Below are 10,183 nucleotides of genomic sequence, written 5' to 3'. Positions count from 1 at the left end.
ACCCAGCCTCACAGCTGTCTCTGTCCCACAGGCCTTCCTGGGTTTTGTGTTGTACGGAGAGTGCCAGGAGGTCTTGTGGTGGGGTGGAGTGTTCCTCATCCTCTGTGGACTCACCCTGATCCACAGGGAGCTCCCACCGCCCAGGAAGCCCCTTCCGCACAAGCAGCGGTAGCACCAGCCGGCTGGGCAGACCCGCTGGAAAGACAGTCATGGCGGCTCAGGCTCGGGCTGGCGTGTGGGGACCGCAGCTCAGGGCGATCTGGGTGCTCAGCCTTCCGACCCTGGGCCAGAGGAGGATGCTGCCCAGGGAAGTGGGCCCATGACCAAGAAGCCTTGTGGGTGGACAGCTCCAGCTTCTGTCAGGGGAAGTACAGCTTGGCAGTGTTCTGCCCGAAGCCGCCGCCTCCATCTGTCTGCACTGTGCTGTTGATTCTCATGTTTCCCGGCCCACCCAGCAGGCCCCGGCAGGTGCAGGAGACCCTGGGGTTGGTCAGCTTCCTGTATGGACTTGAGACCACACTGTAACTGCAATCCTGTTGCCTGACGAAGGCCAGTCACGGGATTTTGGAATCAGGACTGGTTGGGCTTTTGGCTTCACATCGATGTTACCAGACCATCAGCCTCATGCTTCTGTATTAAAGCAAGAGAAGAAAAACTGGATTAATAAATGCTTTGTTTTCTAAGTTTAAGCTGCCAGGTGTGTGATCTCAATTCTGTCCTGATTTTTTTCCTTTCCTCATTTTTTTGGAGTAAGAGCAACTGGGGTGAGCTGTAGTTCTCGGAGGGAAGTTGAAATCCCATCCCCACTTCCAGGCCTGGGACTTGGCTACTCTCTGCCTGCCAGTTCCTTCCTGACTCTACCCAGGCAAGTGTTCTTCAAATTCAGGAGCATATCTGTCCATATCTCTTACAATATTTTATGTTATGTTATGGCTGCGCCACTTGGCCTCTGGGATTTTAGTTCCCTGAGCAGGGATTGAACCCTGGTCCTTGGCAGTGAGAGCACAGAGTCCTAACCACTGGACCACCCCCTGCCCCAGGGAAGTTGCCGTCTTGTCATTTTTGAGTCCTGATTGGACAGTCGCCCCCCGCCGCCGCCAGAAATCCACACACAAGCTGAAAAGTCATAGGCTGATGGTCTCACAAGAGAGCCTTAGCAACTATCGCTAACTTCGGTATAAGAGCAACTTTGCCTTTTAAAACCCTACCAGTGTGTCTCCATCTGTCATCTCTCTCCTGAGACTCCAAGAGGCAGAAGTTACAGCAAACATCATCCATTATGCAGACTGGTTTTGTTTTTTAATACTGAGAGGATTTAAATTCCAACTCGCCTACTGGTGGCAAAAAACAAGGAAGTTGTATCCTGCCAACACTTCCCTCACAGCTTACCCTGATCGGGATGGTTCCCCAGCATTTATGATATGACATTACGGGCAGTTGACATTTCAGTCTTTTCCACCCACCCAGGTGCAATAACTACAGAAAACAAAAGCATTAAAAAAAATAAAAATTATGGCTGAGGTATGGCTTCCTGCAGTCCCAGCACTGCTCTGACCTCGTGAGCCCACCCGCATGAGGGTGCTGAGTCACACTGCAGGGCCTCAAGGAGGCGGCGGGCGAGGACGCTCCAGTACTACACATGGACTCTGTGCCCTGAATTCCTTTCCTAGGGCAGAAACAAATGGCCACAAAATTGGTGGCTAACCCAATAGAAACGTATTCTTTCACAGTTCTGGAGGCTGGAAGTCTAAAACCAAGGCATGATCACTGCCAGGTCCTCTTGGGAGGCTCCTTGGAGCATCCTTTTGTGGCTCTTCCGGTTTTTAAGGCTCTTAAAGTGTGCCCTGGCTATGTCTGCATTACTTCAGTCTCTGCTGTGTCACCCAGCATCTCAGCTTTTGCTGCTTCACACTCCCTGAGGCATTTCAACTCCTTCCCGTTTCATTTCAGAAAGGACAAAGTTCGTTAGAGTAAACAAGTAAATGAGGTCATGCAAATATGCTGGTCCTCATGAAAATCATTCCTGTCATTCCCTGCCGCGCCCCCGCCGCCCCCCCCCCAACAATTTAGTCTCCACTGACAGCTCATGCTGGGGCTTCCCAGGTGGCTCAGTGGTAAAGAACCCACCTGCTAATGCACAAAATGTGGGTTCAGTCCCTGGGTCGGGAAGATCCCCTGGAGAAGGGCATGGCAACTCACTCAGGTATCCTTGCCTGGAGGATCCCATGGACAGAGAAGCCTGGCAAGCTACAGTGCATAGGGTCACAAAGAGTTGGGCACAACTGAGTGTGCATGCATGACTCATTGTCTGAACCAACCTTCTCTGATGGTTTCACAGTCATTTCCCAACTTCAGCTCTCCCTCCACGCTTAACTGCTGGGCCCTGGTATTCTGTAACCAAAACCCTTCCCTCACCCCAGTCTATCATCTGTCTGTCTGATCTATCAACCATCTATCCATCTATGAAACAATCTCTCTGTGTGGGCTCAAGGATCTCATTTGTCCCCAGTGGTTTACGATTGTTCCTGTTCTTAACTGTTTGTGCTAGGACTGTCCCACATTTGCCCCGTGGAAGTCCTGCACAGCTGGCTCAGGAAGTGAACATCTCTTTGATTCCTGTCTTAACTCTTGCCCCCCATGTCTGACCTCCCAACCCTTACTGTTCCAAACCTCTCGTGGAGACCTTGCAGGACCCCACCCCCTACCACTAGGCCATGTAGCTTCCTCCTGAGACTGGTCTGCCTGTGTCCAGGGGTGGATGATAACCCCCATGTGCACTTGTGTCCCTGCTTCAGAGGACTTGGTTTTCACAGTTTGTGAGTTAACACAAATGAACATTTCCTAAGTAGCTACCACTTGATAGTTACAAGGAATCTATGCACAGAGAAAATGGGGGCCAAAGAGACTACTAGTCCAGAAGCGTGGGGTCCATCACAGTCATGAATCAGGGGTGCTAGAAGTAGCACTGGAAGTCTTTTATGATGGCAAAGATTTTGTCTCAAATGCCTACTCTAACCAAGTTTGTGGGTAGCCAGGGCAGTTGAGAATGGGCAGAAAGTCCTAAAGCTGGTGATGTCTCCATGGACTCAGGATGGGAGCCTGGATAACGCAATTGTTATTTCATCTTGAGCTCAGCTGCTTGTTTTCCAGAAAGAGGAAGAGACTTACCCAAAGTAACCCAGTTCTGTCCATCCAGATTTCATCTAATTCTGTGCTTGATGGTAACTCGTTTGGGGGGACTGCAGTAAATTACCACATCCCTTCTCTCTAGCTCTTTGGCAGCATCTGAAGAAACTGTGTCCTTGGATTCCAATACCTACTTGGACTCCCTATGTTTGATGATGACCCAGTCATCAAAGGTTTCATCATTGCAGAAATTCTAGAGTCTGAAGAAATGACCACCTCTCAGGAATTTGTATCTTTCCAGTATGCTAAGCTCCCAGTAGAGGTGAGCCACTAGAGGCAGACAGGGCTCCTGCCTGGAGCTCAGTCTTGGCTTGGGGTGGGTCCCTAAGACCCCTGGGGGGTGCCCTGGTTGGCTTAGTCTTCAGGCCAGGTGTATTCCTAAGACAAATAACACTTTGCTTTTCCAAATTAGATTTTCTGAAGAAGTGATGCATCAATAGGCAATTTTTTTTTAAGTTTTCGCTCAACTGAATCTTTAACATTCTAATTTTTGGAATAAGTAATTATTTGCACGTAGTACAAAATTCTAAAGATGCAAAAGTTACAGTGAAAAGCTTCTTAGCAACTCTTTCCTGCAGGTGCGCACCTCCTGCCCTCCCCGCACCCCCCACCCCACCCCACTCCCAAAGGTAGTGAGGGGTCTTTCACGACTTAAGCGTCAAGAGTTTCTCTTGGGGAATTTCACTCCCCACCCTCACCTAAGTGGCTTAGCAGAAAATTTCTCCCACCTCCTGAGAGGAGTTGGGGAAAACACACGTGTCTCCAGGCAGTCATGTCTCTAGGGATGTTTGAGGTACCTTGTAAACAGTAGGTGCTGCTGCTCACTTTGGCTAACTGAGACTGTGTAGGAACTTGAGCACTGTACTTCTGGATCTTCTGATCTTTCAGAATAAGCTAGAGGAGCATGTCTGTTCTACAGTGTGAAGGTCTTCTATAATAATTCAAGTTGTAAAAATCGGTGTGTGGATCAGACTCAGCAAGTTGGAGGTTGAAATTGTTTTCAGCTCATCGGTTTATACGCAGTGCTCCCAATGGCAGAAATACTACTGACATCCCCGCCCAGCCCTGGCAGCGTGTTCCAGCCCTAACGGCTGCAACTGACTCTCCAGCCTGGGTCTCATCCTTAGTAATCATCTACAGCTAGGTACTTCTCACAGCACGCAGTGTGGACGCCCATGTGCCCTGCCCAGGACCAGCCAGGACCCTTCAAAGAGGCTAAGCTGAGGCTGGGACTCCCGGCTTCTCACACAGCGCCCCTCCCCTCTCCCGCAGCACTCCCCAACTGAATGGTTGTGTGTCTTTGAATTTTCCAGGACAGTGAAGCCAGGGGAAACCCATCAGATTCCACATACAAGGCATCCTAACAAAACCTGGACTCAAGAAATTTCTCATCAAGTTCCTGCTGAGAAGAAATTTCTCATCAGGTTCCTGCTGAGAAGACTGTTCTCATCACCAACTAGACTTTGCCTGATGCCCCGGAAGGAGGTGGCAGCTCTGACCGGTTCTGAGCCTTGGTTGAACATTTAAGCATTTCTTGCCTAGGGATTTTTGTTTGCGACCCCATGAACTCTAGCACCCCAGTCTTCCCTGTCCTTCATCATCTCCTGGAGTTTGCACAAACTCATGTCCATTTAATTGGTGATGCCATCCAACCATCTCATCCTCTGTCATACCCTTCTCCTCCTGCCTTCAATCTTTCCCAGCATCAGTCTTTTCCTATGAGTTGGCTCTTTGCATCAGGTAGCCAAAGTATTGGAGCTTCAGCATCAGTCCTTCCAATGAATATTCAGGGTTGATTTCCTTTCGGATTGACTGGTTAGATCTCCTTGTTGTCCAAGGGAATCTCAAGAGTCTTCTCCAGCACCATAGTTTGAAAGCATCAATTCTTTGGTGCCCTTCTTTATGTCCAACTCTCAAATCTATACATGACTACTGGAAAAACCGTAGCTTTGACTAGACGGACCTTTGTCAGCAAAGTGATGTCTCTGCTTTTTAATATGCTGTCTACGTTTGTCATAGCTTTTCTTCCAAGGAAACCTTAGATATTAGCTTTCAGATAATTAGATTTTATTACTCATTAGATTTCAGATGATCAGGCTTGATTACTCATATGAGGGCAGATTTAAGAGCTAGCTGGGTGAAAGATAGCATTCAAAGGCCAACCAACCACAGCATCACAAGCACTGGGCCAGGTCACGTGGAATCACAGGGTCACCTTATTGACAGTAGAAATGCCCAGCCTGGGTCCCAGAGTCCTGCCCTGCCACCTTGAGTTTTGGACCACGGCTGTCTGTGATCAGAACCAAAGGCGTCCACAGCCCCAGAGGCCCTCCCTGGACCCTAGGCTATCAGAAGCCCAAAGCTGCTGCCCACTTGCCCCGTGAGAAGGGACCACCTCTTCAGTCCCAGTGCACATCAGCCCTGGAAGCAGCAGCTGACCAGAGCCTTCTGCCCACCCTGGCTGGGCCTGCTGAAGGTGTCTTCTCTCTCCGCTGTGTTTGCCTGAAGTCTGAGGACTTCTGCCCCTCACTCCCACCTCTCCTTCCTCCCAGAGGGGGGCCTTTCCTACAGACCTCAGCACACACCAAGCCCAGGCCCAAACCAGATGCAGGACTGAGGACCACGTGCTGTCTGCTTGCCTTTGACTTTTGACAACTTCAGGCAACTTGAAACTGTGATACCCGAAACCAAAATTCATGACCCCTGCCTGCGCTTCCTCACAGCTGGTGGGCCTTCAAGGCACCTGCAGTGCAGGGGCCATTTCCAGTCTTCCACGTGGAAGAAGCCCCAGCCCCCTGGTGATGGTGGTGGGTGAGCCAGTGGTCCCACCTACTTGATCATGGTAAGTTAAGATCAGGAAACTTCAAGGGGGCTGACACGGGGCAGGGGGAGGGACGGGGGAAGATGGTGAATGGTTCCACCCCTCCTGGTGCAGGACCCTGCCTACCTGTTCCCGCCAAACAGCCTCTGGACTTTCTCCAAGGAAGCCACAGGCTCCTCACCTTGTTCTCATCCAGACATTTCACTCCCACTCTTAACACCCAAAACATCCCCCTCTACACCCCTGCTCCTCACGCCAGCCGGCCCATCACAGGCCCCTGCCCAGCTGAGCAGGGTCAGCTCTGCGTCCCCTGATGCCCCCAGACCCGAGCTTCCCTTTTCAAGAAGGCCTGCCCTTATGAACCACCTTGGACGTGGCCCTAGAGTGGCCAGTGAATTTGTTGATCCTGTTGCTTCAGTTCCTCCCTCTCATGGTCAAGGAGGTTAAAATCTATCACCCTGTACCTCCCATTCACTCCTTGACCCCCAGAGATAAAGCCGCCTCAGTGACCCCGTGGGCCTCCACCTCAGGGTGTGAAAGCAGGCAGGCCAGCCAGAAGGGCCCTGACTTGAACCAGCTCCAGGAAAAGAAGGGGGTTAAAGAAGGGTGACCCATCCTGACCTTTGGGGTAAAGAAGAATCCCAAGGAGTGCCTCCATGAAGGCTCCCGCCTAGTGCCCCACCTCATCTGACTGATGCTAGTGGCCCCATATGGCGGGCCTAGAAGCAGAGCTGTGGGCAGGAGTACAGGGACCTGGAGAGATGGCCTCGGCCTGCCAACAGGCTCTTGGCCACAGGGAGGTGGCCCAGCCCGGGAGGGAGAACCACCTTCCCTCGGGCAGGGATCTGTCCCTTCCTGGGGGGATGGTGGTCATCCCAGAAGGAGGCACCTCCTTGTGCCAACACAAAGCCCTTGTGTTACCTGCAGTTTTTCTCTGGGTGCTGCCCTCCAGAGACTTGCTCAGATGATCAGTACACATTTAACTAAACTCCGATGCCTTCGAAATGACCATGTGGTCCTCTGGGTCACTTTTCTCTTTCTGTGAACAAGCTCCTTAGTGTCTTATGCTGGGACCATGTGGGAACTTGGAGAGCCATCTGATCCTCCGAACTTCCCAGGTCAAGGGACTGTCTCTTTCTGGGGTCAGGCTTCTTTGTTCTGGACCCCGTTGGGGATGCCTGCTCCTCCCTCTAAGGCCATAACCCCCCCCCAACTGGACACACACTGGCAGAGGCACCATGTAGCACCGTGTGGGCTGAATGAGAGATATTTTATGTGAAATTTGCAGGAAATTCAGAGGTGGAGGCCTGGGCTCTAGAGTCAAGGACCTTCAGTTCTGGGCACTCTTGGCCCAAATGTCCACAGTAGATGCTCCATCAATGTTTGGTGCATAAAAGGTGAGTTTTCTTCCTGCTGGAAATACCACTGGAAGAAAATCCCAAGACAAGGGTGTAGCTATGTGACACTTGTCTCCTGGGCCACAAATGGGAGAGAAGAGGCTTAGAGATGTCTTCAAGGTGACCTGAGAGGCAGGATGCACCCCAAGGGTCTAGACTGGGAGCTCCATGAAGACACGAGACTCTGGCAGCTGAGGTGGACCAGAGAGCTTTTTATTCAAACAAAGAGGTGGAGGCTTGTGCCTGGCCTCCCTCCCTGCAGCCCTCAGCTTGTTCTGACATCAGTTGCCCAGTGGTAAGTTTGGGGTTAAGCAGAATATCACACTAGCGACAGCCACTATGGAGAGAAGGCCACTGTGGTTGCTGGTGCGAGGCCACGAGGCTTAGGGTTGGGCAGGTGATTCCCACATGGCCCAGGTGCCTCTCCTGGGACATGGTCTCATGTGTCTAGTGTGGAGGAAGATGGGCTCAGCGAGGAGAGGGGTCGGGGCTGGGTCCCACTCTGTGCAGGTGAAAGGCCTCTGCACCCACCAATCTGAAAGCAGAAGTGGCTTTGGGCCTGGTGGGTACTTCTGCTTTCAGGCCATGATGACCAGAGGAAGACCAGTTTCAAACCTGTCATGCAGGGACATTTCTCAGGGGCCCTGTGGTTCAGCACATGCCTTTGACCTCAGGCTTGGACTCAGCAGAGACCCCTGAAGCTGTCTGCAAACAGTGACCAGTGACCCCTCTCCCCTTCTTCTAACCACAGCCTCCTGGGGACTCCAGGGGTTGGGATGGCTTTCCTTCCCCAGCATGGAGTCTCTTGGGTGTATGGTCCATCAAGCCTGTGCCTTGGATGCTTTTTTGGGTAAGGATAAAAACTAGCAGGCCTCCGTAGCAACATCCTGCCTAGATGGTGAGTTAACAGGCTTAAGAGCTCCCAGGGTCCCTTATGTGGCCGTTAATAAATATTAAAGCTGATACGGACCCAGAAAAGAGGCCTACGGCCTGGGTGTGGAAGGCCCCATGCCCTGCCAACTACTCTATCAATGCCAGAGTCCTGTTGTCGCCCTCTTGTGAGACATCATTAGAGCTGGGATGAGGAAAGAAGCAGCCCCTCCACAAGAAAACCCAGAGCCTGGCAGGTCACTGGGGATGGACGGCAGTGTCTCTCTGACAATCGCCACCTTTATGGAATGCCCAAGGGTGCCCTCCCAGAACTAGGCCACTGCCTGGCCCTCCTTTCTTACCCACAGTCACCACAGGGCGCCAACCCTCTGCTGGACTCTGTGAAAGATGGTGCTTCAGCTGCTATGAGAACGGGGATTGTGAACCCAGGACGCTCTGCTCAGGCCTTCAGGAATGATCACGGACACTTCAGGCTTCACAAGGGATGAGCAGGGTCCCGGCTCAGCCTGGTAGTGTGGGAGGTCTGTGTGTGTGACAGGGGGCCTTCCTGCTTCTCAATCGGCAGGCCCTGGCCCCCATTCATGGTTTGAGAGAGACGCCCCAAGAAAGGACACTGTCTTGGGAGAACAGGCCTAAGACTCTTAGGCCAGATTTTCTGGTCAGTTCTGCCCATGTGGGTGGTTAGACTCTTTTCAGGAGGGACAGTTAAATGCAGTTCTCACAGGGGAGGTTGGAGTTCCAGGAGCTCTACATAGGTTGTCCTTCTGCCCCTCCACCGGGAGTGGACAGAGTCTTAGCCCCGGGACAGGATGGCTCGGAGCGGACTGAGGCTTCTGGTGTCTGTGGAATGCGAGCTGTTTGGGTGCTGCTGTCACAACTTAGGCTCGTGCCTACCGTGCATGTCCCACATGTGTGGGGCCCACTCTCAAACCAAGCTGGAGCCCTGGAGGCAGCCAAGGCCGCCATGGCTGTCTCCTAGTAAGGCAGGCAAGGGGGTTGGTGGTGGGTAGCCCTTTCTGGGGAGCAGCCAGGATCCTTGCCGCCTGCCCAGGCCCATCTCTGCTAATGCTGGCATCCCCCCCAGGTTCCCAAGGCCAGCCCTGCTCTGTCCTTCCGTCACTGCCTCACAGCCTTAGTTCCCAAAAGCCAGGAGCCTGGGCCCCAACCTTCTCAAGAGAAGACAGACACCCCAAGGAAGGACAGAGAGGCAAGTTCTTTTCTGCCCCGGGGCTGCCCTGCTCGGAGCTTCCTTTGCTGGGTGAGGCTGTGGAGGCTGAGAAGCTTGCCCAGCCTCGGAGGATGGTTCCTGACAATCCCTCACAGGGTGGGGAGCTCACAGCAGGGCTCTCGTCTGCCTCCGTCACGCTGCGTCCACCCCCGCCGCCTGACCTGGCCCGGCGTGGGGAGGGGGTCGGGGGTCAGAGGTCAGGGGCGTGAGGGGAGCGCGTGGGGTGCCCAGATGCCCCGGGCTGCCGCCAGCGAGGCCCGGTGCCGGCCCCGCCCGCAGCGTCACTCATCGACCACCTCCACGAAGTCCTCGTTCTTCGGCTCCTCCGACGGCTCCTCTGTCGTCGTTGTCGTCGTCTCTGTGTTCTCCGTGTCCGACACCGAGGACACCTGTCGCACCCAGTCTCTGTCGCTGAGCGGCTTTGGGTGACGCGGTCCGGAGAAGGGGTTGAACCAGTTCAGGGAAAAGTCCCCGCCGAAGGTCTCTTTGACCGACTTCCAGCTGCCCCTGCGTTCCCTGCGCTGCTTCTTTCGTTGGAGGCGCTCGATGCCCTGCGGGGAGAATGGGATACAGAGGGTCAGCGTGCTGGGGCCCCCCGCACAGCAGAGCGCCGAGGCCCAGGGTTGGGGGCTCCTCAGAGGGCAGGGAGGGGCGCTGGGG

At 53.3% G+C, this 10,183-nt stretch overlaps 2 protein-coding genes across 6 annotated transcripts in view; one reads left to right on the top strand and one right to left on the bottom strand.

Moving 5' to 3' along the window:
* Positions 1–694, top strand: part of TMEM42 (transmembrane protein 42) — a 3,627-nt gene extending 2,933 nt beyond the window's left edge. Inside the window, exon 3 of one of the 2 annotated variants that reach the window (XM_010862418.1) lies at positions 32–694. In XM_010862418.1, coding sequence (XP_010860720.1) covers positions 32–172 — 141 coding nt within the window. In that variant the 3' untranslated portion in view covers positions 173–694. The remainder of the gene's footprint in view (positions 1–31) is intronic. The other variant, XM_010862419.1, reaches the window with a different exon arrangement.
* ZDHHC3 (zinc finger, DHHC-type containing 3) overlaps positions 558–10,183 on the bottom strand; it is a 68,496-nt gene continuing 58,870 nt past the window's right edge. For 3 of the 4 annotated variants that reach the window (XM_010862421.1, XM_010862420.1, XM_010862423.1), the window contains 2 exons: positions 9,820–10,074; positions 558–630 (listed from right to left, as the gene is read on the bottom strand). In XM_010862421.1, the coding sequence (XP_010860723.1) occupies positions 595–630; positions 9,820–10,074 (291 nt within the window). In that variant the 3' untranslated portion in view covers positions 558–594. Of the gene's footprint in view, positions 631–5,218; positions 10,075–10,183 lie in introns of those variants that run through there. The other variant, XM_010862422.1, reaches the window with a different exon arrangement.

Source organism: Bison bison, unplaced genomic scaffold, assembly GCF_000754665.1.
Source record: "Bison bison bison isolate TAMUID 2011002044 unplaced genomic scaffold, Bison_UMD1.0 scf7180017864482, whole genome shotgun sequence".
NCBI lineage: Eukaryota > Metazoa > Chordata > Mammalia > Artiodactyla > Bovidae > Bison > Bison bison.
This window is presented reverse-complemented; position numbering and strand designations above follow the sequence as displayed.